This window comes from Anabrus simplex, chromosome 1 (assembly GCF_040414725.1).
Source record: "Anabrus simplex isolate iqAnaSimp1 chromosome 1, ASM4041472v1, whole genome shotgun sequence".
Lineage (NCBI taxonomy): Eukaryota > Metazoa > Arthropoda > Insecta > Orthoptera > Tettigoniidae > Anabrus > Anabrus simplex.
The window spans coordinates 824,544,073-824,567,878 of NC_090265.1; the positions used below are offsets into that span (position 1 = coordinate 824,544,073).

General features: G+C 42.1%; 1 protein-coding gene across 1 annotated transcript in view; it reads left to right on the plus strand.

Annotated features, from left to right (window-relative positions):
* The window catches only part of LOC136873862 (calpain-9), a 1,061,895-nt gene that overhangs the window by 992,494 nt on the left and 45,595 nt on the right, over positions 1-23,806 (plus strand). Inside the window, exons 7-8 of the mRNA XM_068227619.1 lie at positions 6,619-6,793; positions 16,190-16,434. Of these exons, the coding sequence (XP_068083720.1) occupies positions 6,619-6,793; positions 16,190-16,434 (420 nt within the window). The remainder of the gene's footprint in view (positions 1-6,618; positions 6,794-16,189; positions 16,435-23,806) is intronic.

Below are 23,806 nucleotides of genomic sequence, written 5' to 3' on the forward strand. Positions count from 1 at the left end.
GGCATTTGCCTGGTGAAGTGGGAAACCACGGAAAACCACTTCCAGGATGACTGACGGGGGGAATCGAAACCCCTCTACCCAGTTGACCTCCCGAGGCCGAGTGGATCCCGTTCCAGCCCTCGTACCACTTTTCAAATTTCGTGGCAGAGCCGGGAATGGAACACAGGCCTCCGGGAGTGGCAGCTAATCATGCTAAGCACTACACCACAGAGGTGAACTAGTATAATTTCTACGAAGATTTTTCTGAAACTAATGCAAACTATTTTGTCGTGAAAACATCTTATTACGCAGCCCTGAATGTATAGAAAATTTGCTTTACGAAAATCAGCCTGTTTATTGCAATCTGTTTCTGGTAAATTATAAGTGGTTTCATTCAATATTTTGGTATGATATTTGGGTAACTTAAGGCCACAATAATAAATTTAGCGCAATGTTACAACTTCTAAACATGAGGGCTTCGTGTTTGAGCCCTCAATTACATGTATTCATTGCTAGAGCTGTGCAAAACGACGTATAGACTCGCTCAAATTCATTTACAAGAAACGGAACCCGCTCAGTTTGGACTCGTTCGAAGAGTGTTTGGAAGGAGCAAACTCGGAAAGGCGCTCAAGTTCACTGAACAAATGAATCTACCGAACTCCATGCTGTCTAATCACAATACCGAGCAATCAACCGCGCGGTGTGGGTCACGTTCGGGGGGCAGTAGGTTCGAACCCCACTGTCGGCAGCCCTGAAGATGGTTTCTCCGTGGTTTCTCATTTTTACACATTTTTACGCCCTTCATGTCCCTTGTCTTTCTGTGGCCGATATCTTTATTTTTTGAAGTATCTGACCCCTTACAGTTCTTTTTTCCCCCTCAGATTAATGTTATATAGAGGATGGTTGCCCAGCTGTATTTCCTCTTAAAACAATAATCACCATCACCAACACGGTGGAATGTGTATAATGACGAACGGCGGTCATTTCCAGCACTTTCTGACGTCTGAACATGTCTTACATGAACCAAGCAACTTTTACTCTTCTAATTTATTTCATTCGTTAAAATAATTTATCTCTTGTAATAATAATGCTATATATTTTGCGACCTTTAAATTGTTATCAGTTGAAATCAGATCCGGTTGTGTGCTTGTTTATCCTGGCATTAAGTGAACCGGACACTTTTCCCCACCTTTCAATGCCATTACTTCAGTGAACTTGATTGATGAAAAGTAAAGTAGAACACCTCAGCCGGGCTTGCCGAACGTTTTATTATATCACGTTGATACCTTGTTCTAAGAATATCGCCCGCCACACCTCTGCCAAAAATGTGCGACAGATATGCGATGTAGGTACTGCACGTACTGGCCGGTAACCGTCCTCGTGGCAAAAGTCGTACTTGGCAAGGACTGAGGGACATTTGAGATGTAGCCAAAATATAAACCAGCATCTTTTTGAACAGATTTCCTCAATTATGTCTAGATCATGTCCAGAACACGAAAGTGCCAGCATATTGAGAGGATAAGGATTTGGGGAATTTTGGGAGCGAGGTTAAAACGTTTGACCTGTGATAGAGGATATGAAGGCACTGTGGTCAGTACAACGTCCTAACAGACTTATTTCGCCTAAGCATCACCAGCGAGACAGAAAATCCTTCCTTTAGACAACTGGCTGAATTGACTATCAGACTTCATTTACGTCTTTAAGTACACGAAAGTGACGCTGATAAGTATCTGCCGCTGAAGCACTGTGAGGAACTGTTTATTTATTTATTTATTTATTTATTTATTTATTTATTTATTTATTTATTTATTTTACGTCGCACCGACACAGATAGGTCTTATGGTGATGATGGGATAGGAAAGGGCTAGAAGTGGGAAGGAAGCAGCTGTGACCTTAATTAAGGTACAGCATCGACATTCGCCTGGTGTGACAATGAGAAACCACGGAAAAACATCTTCAGGGCTGCCGACAGAGGGATTCGAGCCCGCTATCTCTCGGATGCAAGCTCACAGCTCCGTGCCCCTAATCGCATGGCCAACTTGTCCGGTATTTATTTATTTATTTATTTATTTATTTATTTAATGGACAACGTTGACAAAACTGACGAAATATTCGAATCAGAAAAATTTGTAGTGACTAACGAAATAGCCACAGGCTGGAGAGACATATTTTACATATACGGAAATACGATATAAATCGAAAATTGTGAACTGAGAGAAAATCAATCGAAAAGGATGTACAGGGAGCTCTTGCGAATTATTCTGAACCTTTCAGCACAAAAATCATAATGTTCATGAGAATATTCTTATAAAAAATTGTAAACAATTCTTCTAAGCCCAACGAAAATACCTGCATCCTTGATAGTTTTGATCCTGTAAATATTTGTAAAGTACCGAATCGATGGTCCATAATTCCGACGCTTCAACTTGAGGCTAGCTAGAATGTATTTCGAGCCTCCGTAATGTAAGTCACATCCTTCACCCTCTCTCTCTCTCTCTCTCTCTCTCTCTCTCTCTCTCTCTGACCTTTTCCGACTCCTTGGCTGAATGGTCAGTGTTGAGGCCTTCAGTTCAAAGGGTCCCGGGCTCGATTCCCGGCCGAGTCGGGGATTTTAATCGCGTCTGATTAATTCTTCTGACCCGAGAACTCGGTGTTTGTGTTTGTCCCAACATTCTCCTCTTCATATTCAGACAAATTACCACACTACCAGTCACCACAGAAACACGTAATAGTGGACATATGCCTACAGATAGGGTTGATGTCAGGCAGGGCATCCGGCCGTAAAACAGGGTCAAATCCATATGTGCGACACAGTTTGCACCCGCGACCCCACAGCTGTGGGGAAAAATGATAGAAGCAGCAGAAGCTCTCTCTCTCTCTGACCTGCATTCATCATCATCATCATCATCATCGTCGTCGTCGTCGTCGTCATTGTGAAATGAGACTTCAGAGGCTTAGAACGCCCAGCTTTCGAATTGAGATTAATATTCAAGTCTGAAACGGTTAAAAAAGGTATCTACGTGTTTGCCAATCCTGTGTTCCTAAGTTCGATTCCTCTAATCTGTATCTGTACCTGTGGTTGAACGCCCTGAGTAATTTATTAGGATGCCCATTCTAAGCTAGAGTGGAGAGCAGTGGGGACTTAAAGATAAGTTCCAAAATTCTACTTTTTAAGGATTTAAATAGAAATAAACATAAAGGTTTATAGCCTACATTTCGACATACGTATATTTCAGTGTGATTTGACAGAATCTGATGATGTTCTTTCAAGGACGAAACATGTCATTCTGTTTTAATTAAGTTATTTGTTTTTCAAGTATAATTTTGTTACCAAATGTTTTCTTTATCTTTTTTATAACATGCTTTACGTTTCACCGACACAGATAGGTCTTATGGCGACGATGGTATAGGAAAGACCTAGGAGTGGGAAAGAAACAGCCGTGGCCTTAAATAAGGCACAACTCCAGCATTTGCCCGGTGAGAAAATGGCCAAACGATGGAAAACCATCTTCAGGGCTGCCGACAGTGGGGTTCGAACCTACTATCTCCCGCATACACGCTCACAGTTGCGCGCCCTTAACCGCACGTCCAACTCGCCCGGTGTTTTCTTTATCATTTAGTTTATATTCCAAATTATTTTTGGCAATCTAAAGGACCTAACAGTTATACATCAGCACAAATCTCACATGGAGTAACCGGGATTTGATCCACGAAACCCAGAAGCGAAAGGCCGATGCGCTGCCGCCAGAGCCACGGAGGCTCTCCAAACAGGGACAGTATTTGGAAGAAACCAACAAAAACTCTAGATCAAGAATCCTAAATCTAGAAATACAGAACTGTTTTTGCGTCCCGACAAATGTTTCCAGGATAACGGGACTCTCCGTCGAAATAAGGAACTTTTCGTACGTCTGGCCAGTTAACTTTCAGCGGACGATATGTAATAATACACTTTTTTTTTCGAATTGAGATTAATATCAAGTCTGAAATGGTTACAAAAGATGCTTGCCAATCGTGTGTCCTTAAGTTCGTTTCCTCTAATCTGAATCTGTACCTGTGGTTGAACGCCCTGCGTAATTGATTATCCTGAGAATGACAGCTCCTGAGGTGTAGTTCTACTTCTCATCTCATTAAGCGGCACCATACTGAGTATGAACCTTGTTAAATGTCATGTCAGAGCACTGCAGCCCTTTATGGGAGTACAAGTTCCTGCAGTGCAAATTGAGCTCATTGTCTTTTTCTTGATCCTCCTTCCGAACGGTATACGGAACGCGTCTGCCATAAAGTTTGTAGCGAATTTTATTAGAGGAGGAATAGCTACATTAAAATCGTCATTTTGGCAAGTAGCTTTACATTGCCCGATACTTCAGATTACCATGGTTACCCGCCCCTCTCGCACGGTGATATTAAATTGTTTTAGCTAGCGCAGACTCAACTATCGTGGTTCGACCCATGAAGGGACTAGAAGTCACGAGTAGAGATGATCACCGCACTGCCACTGTACAAATTGGTTAAGTGATTATAGCTGAGTCCGCCTCTGTGGTGTAGTGGTTAGCGTGATTAGCTGCCACCCCCGGAGGCCCGGGTTCGATTCCCGGCTCTGCCACGAAATTTGAAAAGTGGTACGAGGGCTGGAACGGGGTCCACTCAGCCTCGGGAGGTCAACTGAGTAGATGTGGGTTCGATTCCCACCTCAGCCATCCTGGAAGTGGTTTTCCGTGGTTTCCCACTTCTCCTCCAGGCGAATGCCGGGATGGTACCTAACTTAAGGCCACGGCCGCTTCCTTCCCTCTTCCTTGCCTATCCCTTCCAATCTTCCCATCCCTCCACAAGGCCCGTGTTCAGCATAGCAGGTGAGGCCGCCTGGGCGAGGTACTGGTCATACTCCCCAGTTGTATCCCCCGACCAAGAGTCTGAAGCTCCAGGACACTGCCCTTGAGGCGGTAGAGGTGGGATCCCTCGCTAAGTCCGAGGTAAAAACCGAACCTGGAGGGTAAACAGATGATGATGATGATGATGATTATAGCTGAACCATTAACTATGTTACTGAGAGCCAAACCAGCGTAGTCTAAGACACATTTTATGAAACTTAGAGCCATATTCAGTGATCAAAATTACACAAAATATATCAATAATTATTATGAACATTTACTGTCTGTCACAATGCAGCAAAAATGCTCTTCAACTGACGTTTCTCCTCCCTCCTGTAAAATGACTAAAATAAATAATAATGTCCACCTCTATGGTGTAGTGGTTAGCGTGATTAGCTGCCACCCCCGGTCGCCTGGGTTCGATTCCCGGCTCTGCCACGAAATTTGAAAAGTGGTACGAGGGCTGGAACGGGGTCCACTCAGCCTCGGGAGGTCAAATGAGTAGAGGGGGTTCGATTCCCTCCTCAGCCATCCTCGATGTGGTTTTCCGTGGTTCCCCACTTCTCCTCTAGGCAAATGCCGGGATGGTACCTAACTTAAGGCAGTGGCCATTAACTTCCCTCTTCCTTGTCTGTCCCTTCCAATCTTCCCATCCCCCGAGAAGGCCCCTGTTCAGCATGGCAGGTGAGGCCGCCTGGACGAGGTACTGGTCATTCTCCCCAGTTGTATCCCAAAGCACAAAGTCTCACGCACAAGGACACAGCACTTGAGGTGGTAGAGGTGGGATCACTCGCTGAGTCCGAGGGAAAAACCAACCTTGAAAGGTAAAAATATTAATAATAATAATAATAATAATAATAATAATAATAATAATAATAATAATAATAATAATAATAATAATGTGTGGGTCACGTAACTGTCAGCTTGCATTCGGGAGATACTGGGTTCGAACCCCACTGCCGGCAGATCTGTACATTTCTTTACGGGTTCGGGTTTGAAGTGAGATTAATCTTCGTAGCGAGTTTTTACGACCGAATGTTTTTCCTGACGTCAACCTCATCATATATCACGTCATTCATTTCACCTCATTAACTCCTCTGATAAGGTTGATGTCAGGAAGGACATCCGGTCGTAAAACTCACCACGAGGATCCACCTCATCTCGCTTCATACCCGACCCCGTAGAGAAACGGGACAAGGATTATACAACATGCTGAAAGATAGACAGTAACAAAAGTTACTAATTTTAGTTTGGGATATAACATCGACAATAAAATAAATAATACTGAAATAATTTTAAACGATTAGGTACGACTCCTTGGGTGAATGGTCAGCGTTGAGGCCTTCGGTTCAGAGGGTCCTATGTTCAATTCCCGGACTGGTCGTGGATTTAAATCGCGTCTGATTAATTATTCTGACTCGGGAACACTCTCTTCTTCATATTCAGCCAACACACCACACTACCAACCACCACAGAAATACATAACAGTGATTACATCCCTCCATATAGGGTTGGCGCCAGGAAGGACATCCGGTCGTAAAACAGGGCCAAATTCACATGTGCAGCACAGTTCGCACACGCCACCCCTCAGGTGTGTGAAAAGTGATAGAAAAATAAGAATAAAAGAGGAATTGTGCCACTGGATTCGTCCACAGTGACTGGTTAGAGACTATTGTAAACTATTTTTCTGAATAACTGTACGATTACAAGAGTATCATTTGTTTGCTTATGAGTTATCCGATAGCTTACGAGTGTTTTATTTCTGTTTCAGGTTATACGGTTCTTATGAAAATCTTCATGCAGGGTCCACGACGAGAGCCCTGCAGGATCTAACAGGCGGCATCGTACAGAGCTTTGGCCTCAGCAACCAAGACCGATACCTCACGTTCCAGGTGCTCAACAGTGCTGTACCTCGTTCTAGCCTCCTCATCGCCAGTATAAATCCAGTACGTTGGTACTCTACTGTCTTGTTACCAATATTAACCTGATATATTGAAAAACTGCAACCTTATTGCCAATATAAACCCTGCAACATTTAGTCTAGCGTTTTAATCAGATTTTTTTTAAATTCAACTGGATAAATTAAATAAGTTAATCATTAAACTGTTGAGACAGGTTTTTATTTCGTCGTTTACTCATGTTAGTTTGCCTGTTTACATAACATTTGCCACGAACCTACTACGCGCCACGTGGGAGTATCACCTCTCCCCCTGAGAGGTGATACTCCCACGTGGTGCGTCCCAGGTGGCGGATAGGGGGGTCCTAACAGGCTCCCACGAACCTGCTGCGCAGGCGTAGCAGGGGGAGAGGTGATACTCTCATGTGGCGCGTCCCAGGTGGCGGATAGGGGGGTCCTAACCGTCTTGCCGGCGGACTTGAGGGAAATAAAATACCTCTCGCGGACCAAACACACACCCCCTGTGGGTGGGGGAGGCAGACGAAGAATTCACCCACGGTATCCCCTGCCTGTCGTAAGAGGCGACTGAAAGGGGCTACCAAGGGATCAATGAATTAGAACCATGAAACTACTCTTGATTCGTACCACCATGCGGGGAACACCATGGGTTGCATCTACACTGACTGACAGAGCAAATGCAACACCAAGAAGGAGTGGTCAGAACTTTATGCCAATTGCAGGGTAGACTGACGTCACTGAGGTATGCTCATGATGTGAAATGCGCCGCTGTGCTGCGCACGTAGCGAACGATAAATGGGACACGGCGTTGGCGAATGGCCCACTTCGTACCGTGATTTCTCAGCCGACAGTCATTGTAGAACGTGTTGTCGTGTGCCACAGGACACGTGTATAGCTAAGAATGCCAGGCCGCCGTCAACGGAGGCATTTCCAGCAGACAGACGACTTTACGAGGGGTATGGTGATCGGGCTGAGAAGGGCAGGTTGGTCGCTTCGTCAAATCGCAGCCGATACCCATAGGGATGTGTCCACGGTGCAGCGCCTGTGGCGAAGATGGTTGGCGCAGGGACATGTGGCACGTGCGAGGGGTCCAGGCGCAGCCCGAGTGACGTCAGCACGCGAGGATCGGCGCATCCGCCGCCAAGCGGTGGCAGCCCCGCACGCCACGTCAACCGCCATTCTTCAGCATGTGCAAGACACCCTGACTGTTCCAATATCGACCAGAACAATTTCCCGTCGATTGGTTGAAGGAGGCCTGCACTCCCGGCGTCCGCTCAGAAGACTACCATTGACTCCACAGCATAGACGTGCACGCCTGGCATGGTGCCGGGCTAGAGCGACTTGGATGAAGGAATGGCGGAACGTCGTGTTCTCCGATGAGTTACGCTTCTGTTCTGTCAGTGATAGTCACCGCAGACGAGTGTGGCGTCGGCGTGGAGAAAGGTCAAATCCGGCAGTAACTGTGGAGCGCCCTACCGCTAGACAACGCGGCATCATGGTTTGGGGCGCTATTGCGTATGATTCCACGTCACCTCTAGTGCGTATTCAAGGCACGTTAAATGCCCACCGCTACGTGCAGCATGTGCTGCGGCCGGTGGCACTCCCGTACCTTCAGGGGCTGCCCAATGCTCTGTTTCAGCAGGATAATGCCCGCCCACACACTGCTCGCATCTCCCAACGGGCTCTACGAGGTGTACAGATGCTTCCGTGGCCAGCGTACTCTCCGGATCTCTCACCAATCGAACACGTGTGGGATCTCATTGGACGCCGTTTGCAAACTCTGCCCCAGCCTCGTACGGACGACCAACTGTGGCAAATGGTTGACAGAGAATGGAGAACCATCCCTCAGGACACCATCCGCACTCTTATTGACTCTGTACCTCGACGTGTTTCTGAGTGCATCGCCGCTCGCGGTGGTCCTACATCCTACTGAGTCGATGCCGTGCGCATTGTGTAACCTGCATATCGGTTTGAAATAAACATCAATTATTCTTCCGTGCCAACTCTGTTTTTCCCCCAACTTTCATCCCTTTCGAACCACTCCTCCTTGGTGTTGCATTGTCACTGTCAGTCAGTGTACTTGCGAGTAGTATCACTAACTTGGTACGAAATAGGTTTGTGATTCGTTGCAGTAAAAAGCCTGGCCTGGTGGATTCCAGTACCTGTGCGTTGTGCCCATGTGGGCAACACCGCGGGTCTGGGCGTAGCCTGTGAGTTGTACCACTATATGAGCGACACCGTGGGTCTGCGTTGCCTGTGATTAGTACTCACTATGTGAGGAACACCACGGGGCCCTTGGGACCGGCACCGTACACCTAGGTGAGGAAACTCATCGGTTTGCGTTGGCTGTAGGTGGCGCCATTGTGTGCGAAACACCATAGGTCTGCGTTACCTGTACGAAGTACAATACTTGTGAGTAGTACCATCTTGTGTGGAACACCGTGAGTCTTCGCTACTTTTGATTAGTACCCCAAAATGACAAATACCATGGTTCTACTTTACTCGCGACATGTACCATTCTGTGGGGCCTTAGTCGTGGATTTTGCACCCCTATTGACATCAGGCATCATTGTGCTTTATAAGTGGTCCCTTGGTCAGTAATACTCTTATTCACGATCTTTTTTTGTGTCTGATCCACTGTTTTTGTTTGTTTGTTTGTTTGTTTGTTTGTTTGTTTGTTTGTTTGTTTGTTTGTTTGTTTGTTTGTTTGTTTGTTTGTTTGTTTTTGTTTTTTTGTAGGGTTCATGTCCATCCATTCATTCTTCATGACATTTTTATTTCATTTTGGTCAGTGGATGAATCTGAATTTTTGTTATTTCATTTCGTACCATTAGGGGTCGATGACCTCGACGTTAGGCCCCTTTAAACAACAAGCATCATCATCATCACAACAAAACATCTGAATAACATAAAGGTGTCCTTGTAATTATCCGGTCATTCTAGAAAAGGTTAACCCCAAATATGATTTTGGATGAACGTTTCTGTTCGTCTGTGTAATATAGTGGTTAGTGTGATTAACTGCCACCCCCGGAGGTCCGGGTTCGATTCCCCGCTCTGCAACGAAATTTTAAACGTGGTACGAGGACTGGAACGGGGTCCGCTCAGCCTCGGGAAGTCAACTGAATAAAAGGTGTTCGATTCCCACCTCAGCCATCCTCAAAGTGGTTTTCCGTGGTTTCCCACTTCTCCTCCAAGCAAATGCCGGGATGGTACCTAACTTAAGGCTACGGCGGCTTCCTTCCCTCTTCCTTGCCTATCCTTTCCAATCTTCCCATCGCCCGACGAGGCCCATGTTCAGCACAGCAGGAGAGGCCGGCTGGGCGAGGTACTGGTTCTCCTTCCCAGCTGTAAACCCAATCCAAAATTTCACGCTCCAGGACACTGCCCTTGAGCAACGCCACCTTCTTTAAGGCGGTAGAGGTGGTGTCCTTCGCAGAGTCCGAGAGGGAAAAAAAAGCAAACCTGGAGGGTAAACGGCTTAAGAAAGAAAGAAATAAATAAAGAAAGAGCGATTTTAATTTGAATGCGCCTTTATTTAAATCAACCTACTTCACAACTAATAATTTATCAGTTTCGCTATCCAGTGAACTCCATATCCCGATTTGATCACCAATTCATAACTAAGGATCTCCCTTGACAATTTATCAGAATTTCTTAGTACCGGTCACTAGCATTTTGGAAAACTCCTACCACAATAACTTCCCCCATCAGGTCTTTGCTTTACTCTAAACAATTTACGTATTTAGCGCCCTCTTTGGAACACTCGAATCAGCCCGTATATATTTTAGTCTTCGGAGTATTAGCTAAAGATTTACCTTTTGCTTCCTCTTCTCCCAAAACTTTTTCATTCTTCCCGACCTGTTCGTCCTTTTTTCAGCTCTAGGGTATTGTCTTAGTTCAAATGTTTTAGTTTAATTATCGTGTCTCTGTTCCTCAGAATCCTCTTCTCTGTCTTCAGTTTGTTGCATTGTTATGCCTAATTCTTCTAAATTATCCTGGACCTCTTTGGACCAATTGATTTTGGCTTTATTTTTCCAAAATGTAGATGAATAGTTGTTTCACTAGCCTGGTGTCCAGCTCCATGGCCAAGTGGTTAGCATGCTGGCCTTTGGTCACAGGGGACTGAGGATCGACTCCCAACCGGGTCGGCAACTCTCCTTTTTCGCATTGTGTCTATTATTGACCCACTTTACCAGTAGCCTACACCACTTCGTTAGGCAACAATATCCCTTGTCCGTCTATTTGTTGATAATCTTTGTTCTGCCTTCACCGGGCGAGTTGGCTGTGCGGTTAGAGGCGCATGGCTGTGAGCTTGCATCCGGGAGATAGTGAATTCGAATCCCCACTGTCGGCAGCCCTGAAGATGGTTTTCCGTGGTTTCCCATTTTCACACCAGGAAATGCTGGGGCCGTACCTTAATTAAGGCCACGGCCGCGTCCTTTCAACTCCTAAGCCTTTCCTCTCCCATCGTCGTCATAAGACCTACCTGTGTCGGTGCGACGTAAAGCAACTAGCGAAAAGAAAGTTGTGCCTTCTGTAGTTATCTGTTTCTGATTTGGTGCTCAACTTGAATAGATTTCCACTAGCTACACGTTTATCAACGTAGTAATGTTTGAATTTGGGGTTTATCGAGAGAGGTTTCATAAATCACCAATACAATAATCAATCACCATTCAAGATCAAATGAAAAATGAAAATCCACAGCCTGTTTCCAGTCATTCGATCGGGTCAGGAATGGAATGAATGAAGCCCAATCTAGAGGCAAGGATAGGAACTATGCCTGCTGCCGAACCCTGTAGCACTCCTCTGAGTTAATGATAAATGACTGGCAGATGAAATGAGTGTTGCTGGAATGAAATATGACAGGGAAAACTGGAGTACCCGGAGAAAAAACCTTCCCACCTCCGCTTTGTCCAGCAAAAATATCACATGGAACGACCAGGATTTGAACCACGGGATGCAGCGGTGAGAGGCCGGCACGCTGCCACCTGTGCCACGGAGGCTTCCTTTTCCACATCACCTCTGAAATTGTAAACCCTCTCCTCGGTCAGAAATGTTTCGGTCGGAAGATCAGACAATCAACAAAACATGAAGGGTATTCTAACGAAAGCACCGGCTTGGACATACATTGAAGAACCAAGAGAAGTCATCACTCGGCGGCAACGGTGAGATGTCACTTAGAAGATCATGGCGAGTCGGAGCACCTGGAAGCCCAACATGTAACATACAGACACGGGGGGAAATTTTCATTCTTTGCAACATTGAACATAAACTCACTAATGAAAATCCTCACGTAGAAACATTTAACAGATGTAATGGATCAACGCAAGATTCTAATAGCAACCCTTCAGGAACACAGAACAGGACCCACTAGAATCAGAAGGATATCGTCTTTATTTATAATTTTTTACATCGTTATGCCCGACTAAGGAGCGTGATTGAACTCATTTCTTTATTTCTTTCTTTCTTTCTTAACCTGTTTACCCACCAGAGTTGGCTTTTTCCCGAACTCTGCGAGAGATCCCACTTCTACCGCCATAAGGGTAGTGTACTGGAGCGGGAGACATTGGGTCGGGGGATCCAACTGGGGAGGATGACCAGTACTTCGCCCAGACGGCCTCACCTGCTTTGCTGAACAGGGACCTTGTAGGGGGATGGGAAGATTGAAAAGGATAGACAAGGAAGAAGGAAGCGGCCGTGGCCTAAGTTAGGTACCATACCGGCATATGCCTGGACGAGAAGCGTGAAACCTCGGAAAACCACTTCGAGGATGGCTGAGGAGGGAATCAAACCCACCTCTACTCGGTTGACCTCCCGAGGCTGAGTGGACCGCGTTCCAGCCCTCATACCACTTTTCTTATTTCGTGGCAGAGACGGGAATCGAACCCGGGCCTCTGTGGGTATCAGCTAATCATGCTAACCACTATACCACAAGGGCGGAGATTATTATTATTATTATTATTATTATTATTATTATTATTATTATTATTATTATTATTTATTCAGGAGTAAACGCGAATGTACGCCGTATTCCCTCCGCTTAACTCCACTCCAGAGTATGCCTTGTGATTTCCTGCGTATACCTTCTACTTTGGTTTCTTTTCTTTTTCAATTTCGCCCTTCTGTCAGTGAGCCTTAACTCCCCAGCCACTCTGGTAATCGCGAACATCGAGTAACATTATCAGCCATCACTTATTTAAGGTCATCGCTATTCGTTGCTTACGTCTCCAGCCTTATGTTCATAACATCAAATGCCTCACAAATTGACCGATTTAAGCCTGAGAAATATACGAAGACGTGGCTGAAAAACCACCGTAGAGCAATATGCACCAATTCAAGAGTTTGTTCACCGGGCTAGTTGGCTGTGCGATTAGGGACGCGCAGCTGTGAGCTTGCATCCGGCAGATAGTGGGTTCGAACCCCACTGTCGGCAGACCTGAAAATAGTTATCCATGGTTTCCCATTTTCACACCAGGCAAATGCTGAGGCTGTACCTCAATTAAGGCCACGGCCGATTCCTTCCCACTCCTGGCCCTTTCCTACCCTATCGTTGCCATAAAACCTATCTTTGTCGGTGCGACGTAAAACAAATAAAAATAAAATGAGTTTGTTCCAGTAAAAAGTGTGATCGCAAATCAAAAGAGGTACCCTGGATTGTTTCTTAATAAATAGCTCGAGGTAGGTCCTGTAGAAAACTACTGTGTTAGCAAATTAAGATTTTCGAACTAGTGCATTGTCATCATGAAATGTCTTCTATATGCCTGATTTATACCAAATTGAGGGAAGTTTGTTGTAACTTACTGGAACCCACTAATTTTGAAGGCCAGAATGGTCTCGCATCCCGCATTTGTCATGTGAGAATTTTGGGTCTACAGAGCTGTCTATCCCATATAATATACTCGGTAACACTGATTTACAGGAAGTCTGTTTCAATTCGACTAAGCCAGTTGTTCTTGCTTCTTAATGATAGGGCAAGGTTGAAAGGTCTTTTATTAGTCATTCTATCCTCACTCATTCTGATAATATTATGTCCATAGAATTTCAGTCGCATTTTTCTGAAAGTGTATGAGATTTTTGTGTCATAACAATATATTTCCTGAGATTCCGTCTCTACAAACTCGGCCAAAGATTTTCTGTGGAAATATCCTTTATTGCTTTCTTATATCTTTAAATAATGATCAACCACCCAAGGTTAAGGTTTCGGATACATATAATACCTCGGTTTTTATTACCGGTACTGTATTATAATGCCTTAGTTTTGCTTTCCTAGATATTATTATTATTATTATTATTATTATTATTATTAAGAATAAATCCATTAGGACTACGCGAAGTACTCAGAGGCGTGCATTTGCCTCCTTTTATGCCCATATTTCTTTCATTATTTTACTTTGGACTTCCTTTCTGTCTTCAGACCAGGTTGTTCCAGTCTTCTTCTTTGGTCTTTCCCCTTGATCAACTTGCATTTGTGAATTTTGTATCGAAAGATTACCCTGTTTCGGACATCTGCTGGTTTAATTCCTGCTTGTTTCAAATCGTTCTTGATTTCGCCAATTCGTTTCATTATGTCTGTTATAGCTTTACTGCAGTTTTCGTAGAATTCAACTATTTGTTTTGTAAGTCTGTCTGGGTCTCTTAATGTGTCCAGAGAATCTTAACCTGCGTTTTCTAATATCACTCTGAATATTTGTGTATTGTTTGGTTTCCTGGCTCCTTCTGAGTTGGCTAGTTTTCGATGTAGAATTTTCTTAAAGATTTTGCGTTCATTTTCTTCATTTATTCAAAAATAATAATGTTATTATTATTATTATTATTATTATTATTATTATTATTATTTTACGTCATTATGTCCTACTTACGAGCTCGATTGAACCAGCTTAGCTGATGTGCTGGCCTTCTCCTCCTCCCATAATCTCTTTATCCTCTCGCTGAGCTTCTTCCTTCGTTCTTCTCTCCGAGTTATAGTGGCTCTGGTGTTGGGTTTGTCTTCAAACTGGTGATTGTGAATTTTGGTTCTGAATTTACATCTGCCCTGTACAATGTCTTGCGAGATGTTGATTTCCTGGAGGTCTGTTTCAATTTCACGAAGCCAGCTGTTCTAGGTTTTAGATGAAAGGTCAAGATTGAGAATTCCTTTAGTTAGTCTGTTACTGTTCATTCTGATAATGTGTCCATAAAATTCCAATCGTCCTTTCCGATAAGTGTGAGATATTTTTTCCGAATGACAGTATATTTCCTGGATGATTTTTTCCTCCATATTCCCTCTATACAAACTGGGCCAAAAAGTTTTTCTTAAATTTTTTTTTCCTGTTTCTCTACGTCTTTGGTTACAGATCCGTCACTAATGATTAAGGTTTCTGAAGCATATAACGTTTCAGGTTTGATTACTGTATTACAGTATCTAAGTTTTGCTTTCCTAGATATTGATTTCTTTTATTGTACCTGTTCCAAGTAATCCTGTAAGCTTTCTGTAATTCAGAAATTCTTTATTTGCTACGCGATTTAAACCAGAGGGCTGAATAATTTCTCCCAAATATTTGAATTGGTTCACCTGAAAGATTTTGCCGAAGTTAGTTACTATAGGTTGTCCATCTAAGTATCGTGAAGCTCCTTCCATGTATTGAGTTTTCTCATACGAGATTTGAAGTCCCATTTTGATGGTAGTTTCATGTAATTTTGCAATGGAATAACTTGCTTCTTGTCTGTTCTTGGAAAGGATTGCGATGTCATCCGCAAAGGCCAGACAGTGCAAGTGAATTTTATCTTTAAGTAGTCTGCCAAGGGTTATTCCTTTGATTTGCTTTTCCCGGATCCTGATTACTTTCTCAAGTACGAGATTGAACAGTAACGGAGATAATCCGTCTCCTTGACGGACCCCGGTGTTAACAGTAAAAGGCTCAGATAGTTCGTCCAGGAATTTTACTTTTGAAGTAGTGCCAGTTAATGTTTGTCTGATTAATGTCCTTGCTTTTATCCACTTTAAAATGTTCTAGAGAATTATTATTATTATTATTATTATTATTATTATTATTATTATTATTATTATTATTATTATTATTATTATTATTATTATTATTATTATTATTATTATTATTATTATTATATACCGAGCTCGATAGCTGCAGTCGCTTAATTGCGGCCAGTGTCCAGTATTCGGGAGATAGTAGGTTCGAACCCCACTGTCGGCAGCCCTGAAAATGGTTTTCCGTGGTTTCCCATTTTCACACCAGGCAAATGCTGAGGCTGTACTTTAATTAAGGCCACGGCCGCTTCCTTCCCACTCCTAGCTCTTCCCTGTCCCATCGTAGCCATAAGACCTATCTGTGTCGGTGCGACGTAAAGCAACTAGCAAAATAAAAGTTATTATTATTATTATTATTATTATTATTATTATTATTATTATTATTATTATTATTATTCGTTGCAGGAGAAAGACAACAAGCGGCAGCTGAGGTTACGGAATGGTCTCATCACACAACATGCGTATAGTGTGACAGGCCTCGCACGAGTACGTGGCCCCCTTGGAGAAACACCGCTGGTGCGACTAAGGAATCCGTGGGGACGTGGTGAGTGGACAGGACCCTGGAGCGAACGGAGCTGGGAATGGGATGGACTTTCAGAACGAGATAAGGAGCTACTCAGCGTACGAGTTCGAAACGAGGGAGAATTCTGGTAAGTGTACTCTAAAATCATAAAGAATTTCCGTAAAACTGCATAAAGTAAGTATTTAATAGACAAGCCATAAAACTCAACCATTGTCTTTCTGTAGTGGATGATGCACACGAATATTACAGTTGATTCGACATGCGGACTTACTGTCATAGATAAAATAAGAGTTTCCTGCAAATTCGCGAAAGATTATTATATCAGCCTACTCCAGTTATCCACACCTTATTTATGTGAACAAGCGTTTTGTGTTTGACGAACATTGAAGGCTTCTTTTTTCTTTCCTTGTCTGCTTACCCTCCAGGGTTGGCTTTTCTCTCGAACTCAGCGAGTGATCCCACCTCTACCGCCTCTAGGGCAGAGTCCTAGAGCGTGAGACATTGGATCGGGGATACAACTGGGGAGGATGACCAGTACTTCGCACAGGTGGCCTCACCTGCTATGCTGAACAGAGGCCTTGGTGGGAGATGGGATGATTGGAAGGGATATACAAGGAATAGGGAAGGAAGCGGCCGTCCTGACATTTGCCTGGAGGAGAAGTGGGAAACCACGGAAAACCACCTCGAGGATGGCTGAAGTGGGAATCGAACTCCCCTCTACTTATTTGAGCTCTCGAGGCTGAGTGGGCCCCGTTCCAGCCCTCGTACGACTTTTCAAATTTCGTGGCAGAGCCGGGAATCGAACCCGGGCCTCCAGGGGTGGCAGCTAATCACACTAACCACTACACCACAGAGGCGGACCACATTGGAGGCTTATCGCTGTAAATCTGTTTTAAAAAAGTATTTGCAGAGATAGTGTTAATAGAAATCTATTTATTTAAAGTGTTCATAATATTTAAAATAATGTTGCTGTAAATAACATTTTTCTGTAAGTTGTGAAATATAAGTGAATGCCTTTCTGTGAAGAGTATTAAATAGTTAAAAACCAAAAGCAAAGTCACCTCCGTACAGGCCATGAAGGCCCTTGGAGGAGTGGAAGGTAAAGACTTCCACCATTGTTAACCTCAGCACGTGATGGGGTAGAGTGGTTAGCTCTACGCCCGGCTGCCTTTGCCGCCAGGAATTAACCTGGTACTCATTTTTGTTGTAGGCTGAGTGAACCTCAGGGCCATATGCACCTCCGGAAGTGGAAATCTCGTTTCTTAAATTTTACGACTTCCTGTCGTAGGTACCCAGAGATACTTAAATGCACGCCTATGAATTGGAACAAACTCCTCACCGGTTAACTGTAAACAGCTGTGTAATTTCTGTTAGCGCGAAAAATAAGCCAAGAAGGGGGGGGGGGTGTAGAGACTATCGTTGACTATCGATAATAGGCAACTGAGTATCGATGTGAGACGATAGTGGTCGCTATCGATAACTATCGTGGAATGGCATAAGTAGATGATTAAGTTTGAGTGTGGAGATTTTAAAAGTAGGAAAGTTCATAATAAGAAGTTGGAATTCAAGAGAACACACTGGAGCAAATTTATAGGTATAAATTATCAAGGGAAATGTTCGATTAATTTCCTAGTTTTGATTGATTGATTGATTGATTGATTGATTGATTGATTGATTGATTGATTGATTGATTGATTGATTGATTGATTGATTGATTGATTGATTGATTGATTGATTGATTGATTGATTGATTGATTGATTGATTGATTGATTGATTGATTGATTGATTGATTGATTGATTGATTGATTGATTGATTGATTGATTGATTGATTGATTGATTGATTGATTGATTGATTGATTGATTGATTGATTGATTGATTGATTGATTGATTGATTGATTGATTGATTGATTGATTGATTGATTGATTGATTGATTGATTGATTGATTGATTGATTGATTGATTGATTGATTGATTGATTGATTGATTGATTGATTGATTGATTGATTGATTGATTGATTGATTGATTGATTGATTGATTGATTGATTGATTGATTGATTGATTGATTGATTGATTGATTGATTGATTGATTGATTGATTGATTGATTGATTGATTGATTGATTGATTGATTGATTGATTGATTGATTGATTGATTGATTGATTGATTGATTGATTGATTGATTGATTGATTGATTGATTGATTGATTGATTGATTGATTGATTGATTGATTGATTGATTGATTGATTGATTGATTGATTGATTGATTGATTGATTGATTGATTGATTGATTGATTGATTGATTGATTGATTGATTGATTGATTGATTGATTGATTGATTGATTGATTGATTGATTGATTGATTGATTGATTGATTGATTGATTGATTGATTGATTGATTGATTGATTGATTGATTGATTGATTGATTGATTGATTGATTGATTGATTGATTGATTGATTGATTGATTGATTGATTGATTGATTGATTGATTGATTGATTGATTGATTGATTGATTGATTGATTGATTGATTGATTGATTGATTGATTGATTGATTGATTGATTGATTGATTGATTGATTGATTGATTGATTGATTGATTGATTGATTGATTGATTGATTGATTGATTGATTGATTGATTGATTGATTGATTGATTGATTGATTGATTGATTGATTGATTGATTGATTGATTGATTGATTGATTGATTGATTGATTGATTGATTGATTGATTGATTGATTGATTGATTGATTGATTGATTGATTGATTGATTGATTGATTGATTGATTGATTGATTGATTGATTGATTGATTGATTGATTGATTGATTGATTGATTGATTGATTGATTGATTGATTGATTGATTGATTGATTGATTGATTGATTGATTGATTGATTGATTGATTGATTGATTGATTGATTGATTGATTGATTGATTGATTGATTGATTGATTGATTGATTGATTGATTGATTGATTGATTGATTGATTGATTGATTGATTGATTGATTGATTGATTGATTGATTGATTGATTGATTGATTGATTGATTGATTGATTGATTGATTGATTGAGAGCGACCAAAGCAAATAAACAACGGCCGTACAAGATGACTGCCAGATTCTTGGATTTTACTGTTCGGCTACCGGGAATTGTGAACATCATGTGGTTCAGAGATGAGGCCTGGTTCCATCCGACTGGTCACGTGACTTCTCTAAATACGCACATTTGGGCTACATATAACCCAATCGGTATTCATGAAAGGCCCAGCACCCACAGAAGTTGGAGTTTGATGTGCAGTCTCGGCAAACCGAATAGTTGGTCCGCTCTTTATCTCGGACACGATGAACACAGACCGATGCAAGAACATTTTCCTGCAACTTATCAAGCAACTAGATGACATTGAGCTAACTCGGGATTAGACTTGCCACACGTTAACTGAGTCTCTCGCTCTGATCGGCAGCTTCTTTGACGACAGAGTAATCTCTAAGAATTTATGGCCGCCAAAATCACCGAACTTAATGACACTGGGTTATTTTCTGTGGGGGTAATCTCAAGGATAAACTGTATGGAAATCACCCTCCAACAATTGAAGTTTTGGGGATCAATTTCATGACTGAAATCAATGGATTAGACGAGGAAATGTTGCACCTAACAGCCAGAATATTGCAGCGACCTCACGGCTGTGTCGAAATTTTAAAAATAAATGTGTCAACATTTCCAAAGTCTGCTGTGATGATAAGTGAATCTCCCACAGTATCTTCATACTTGAAACGTAGCTGCATCTCTCTATCTGCTACCAGACAGAAATAGTACTGTTTTGAAATCCACTCGGTGTATGTAAATCATCCTATATTGTGGCCTAGGTTAAAATACGTGTCAGGTAGCCACGTTCCACAATAGTTAAATATTTCTAGGGTTCTCCGAAAATAAAGTTTTAAAACACTGCTCAAGTGTTAATAATACGAATTTTTGTTTGTTTGTTTGTTTGTTTGTTTTCACGAAAGTAAATCCAATTTTAGTGCTTATGTTTATTTAGCCAAAGGACAATGTAGGGTCGTGTGAAGTGACCCTAAAGATTTTAAAAATAAATTGTGTAAATTTATAGAAAACTTTATATCAAAACAGATTTTGTCAGCTGGTGAGCAGTAAATTAATATTTACTTTTAAACTGCAGCACTGATAACTATAAATAAATAACTGAAAGGTAACTTTTTTACTTTAAATGAAAATAAGACCCATTACACTGCCTTTAACACAAAACACTGCACTCCCCAGACCATTTAAAAATCAACATCCATGTGAACAAATGTTCAGACAATGATTGTAGTTACAACTTGGTACCACATAAAATCAGCCATCTGAAATTGAACTATCATACCTCCCGTGTAGAGAGATGGCTGCAAACTCTACTATATAGCTTCTGTAGGCCTGTTTGTTATGCACTTGTCAATTCCGTATTGCAGAATAGAATTATAGGATGCGTTGAGGCACTGAACAAGTGTACAATCCCCCAATCCATTACCTATTAGCAGATACTAAAAGCTATGCATGGGAAATCATTTTTCGTTTCCTCTGGTACAGTAAAATGTTCAGTTCAACTAAGGTTCTAAATATAAGGCAGTTATATGCAAAAGGTGTGACAACACATATCGAAAAGAACTGCCACAGATTTCAAGACTAGAAACGTACATGCCATGGCACCCAGACTACAACCGCGATCTGCATTATTAATCCCAAGTAGAAACACGCTTCTTGTAGAGAGACATGCAACATATCTAGAACCACGTATCTTTTAATAATCTACCCCGAGAAATATTAAAGGTACGAAGAGGGCCAAAGCTAAAAGTATGCCTGAACACCTGACTTCTTCAGATTTGATCATATAATAAATTTTCACCTACGATAATTTCTTCCAAACACCACAAACTATTAAAAGTACTATCATTACTATTTGAATAACTCCACGTCCAATAATCAGTTACCACTGTAATAATTTTAGTACTTAGATTATAAAATAAATTACGTCCCTCTGTACAATAAATATAACCATAAGTATTGTCACTAAAACTATTTTATGATACAATATATTTAATGTAAGTACTGCAAGCCCACACATACCAGGTGTATGCATAATTTTTGGCATGTTTTGTGGTAAAGGAAACACGTATTTTTAAGGGAAACTCTTTTTGTTTATTGAAAATATTGACAATCGGCTTCTACACACTTCGCCCACCTATCAAGTAAGTTATGAATACCATGCCAGACAAACTGCTTGTCTCTTGCGGCAAACCATTCGTCGAGCCATTTTTCCAACTTCCTCAAAACTGCTGAAGTGCTGATCTGCGAGCGCTTGTCCCCTTAATGCGAAAAGGTGATAGATGATCCCAGGTCGGGGTAGTACAGCGGGTGCGGAAGGATGACCCATCCAAGCGATTTTAAGGAGTCTTCCATTGGTTTTGCTGTGTGAGACGGCACATTGTCGTGTAACAAAATAATTTTTTTCTGGCCCATTCCGGTCTTCTTTCGATCAATGCGTGATTTAAATTAATCATTTGTTGGTGAAAGCGTTGTGCATCAACGGTTTCGCCGGGCTTCAAATGTCTTCGCACTTTTGTGGTCTTTCGCATTGAAATCACCAGGAGTAGTAGGGCTCGAGTGATACAAGCGCAAGTTCAAAGTCATCCGGTATCCCCAGCCAATGAGAGAGCCTGCAGCTGGTCACGTGACTGCTCTTAGCCAAAAGGAGAGCAGCGCAGCAGGGAATTTTGAGGATGGGGGCGTGGTTTGGAGTTCCCGCCTTGTAGAATACCTCGTGGTGATGGGGTGGGGCTGTTGTTAGGGCGCTGGCTGTCGATTCTCGCCAAGGCACCATCTTGAACGGAAGCCATGTATGGGCGTTGGGTGTTGGTTTCCCACTAAGGTGCCATCTTGAGCCAAGCAAGTGCCAAAAAGACGTGGTGTGTTGGGACAATGGTGAAGAAGCGTGCTGGGCGTAGGTAAATCGAAAGAGTGAGTGATCTTCTTCCTTTTGAGCTTCATCTACCCTCTTACCAATGCTGTGGGCCTGGAACCCAACTGGAAGTTCGCCTGGCACGTACGGACCCTGGTATTAATATGTTGGAGGCTACTTGCAAGGAACATGAATTGGCCTATCGTGCTAGTAAACGTGACTACAAACCTGAACTGAGACGTGTAGCTGACGAGATTCTACTTCGTAAGGCTATGCAGCGTGTGAACTAATGCATAGGTTGCAGAGAAGATATCTGCATTGACTGTTGCTGGTGCAATGAAAGGGAAACTGATCATAGGTGGTGGTATTAGGAGTCGAAGAGGAAGGCAGCTGAGAAAATCAATGTAATGAAACTTTTAAAAATTGAAATTTTGGTCTCATGTACACGTGCAGAAATAAAGACGCTTTGTAAAGCATCATGGAATTCTTATTCAGTATATACGAAAATGCAGTTAGGAAGAGGGATAAGTTTGTTGCGACAGGGAAATAGAAACAATATCATTTTAATACTATATTAACAAGAAGATAAATTTCTAGAGATGTACAAAATATATTTTTTTGCTAGGGGCTTTACGTCGCACCGACACAGATAGGTCTTATGGCGACGATGGGATAGGAAAGGCCGAGGAGTTGGAAGGAATCGGCCGTGGCCTTAATTAAGGTGCAGCCCCAGCATTTGCCTGGTGTGAAAATGGGAAACCACGGAAAACCATCTTCGAACCTACTATCTCCCGGATGCAAGCTCACAGCCGCACGCCTCTACGCGCACGGCCAACTCGCCCGGTACAAAATATATATAAACAAAATATAGGTACATAATTATTTACAGAGGTGATGGTGTATAATATATAAAATGGATACATAATTATTTACAAGCAAATACAAAGGTTTTTACAGATGCTGTACAAATACATTAAGTACTATCATAACCCCATGGCAAACTGGTAAGACTGACTGCAGACCCATGGCGCTTGTCATCGAAGGCAAGCAAAGGGCGTTTCATTTGTTCAACTGTAAACACCTGATGGGAGCGGGACATCATGCGTATTGGCTTAAAGAGTGCTTCTTTCTCACTGTAGAGAACTCGACGGGGGATCTACCTGTAAGTGTTTAGTTACATTAGAACGAACGCCCTTTGCTTTCCGTACTAAACTAGAATTGGCTGTTTGATAGGTATACATTTTAGGAGCTAAGCCAATAAACTCCGTCATGTGATTGGTACCATATTCTTCCTTCATGAGACCTTTTACTTTCTTATTAAGTGGTTGAATATGAAATTGATTGTCAGGACCGTAGGACGTGTCAAAGTGTTCAGAATGGGTTCGCATCACATCGTAAACTTTGGTATTGAAAATACACTAAATGAAAGTGTCTGTTTCCATGTAGAGTAGAGAGAGACATCATCAAAGTGTTGTTTTGCCATTCCGTAATGAAAATCATGCATTTTTAATTTTGAGTGATCAAGAATGCCCTTACCAAAATAAATGGG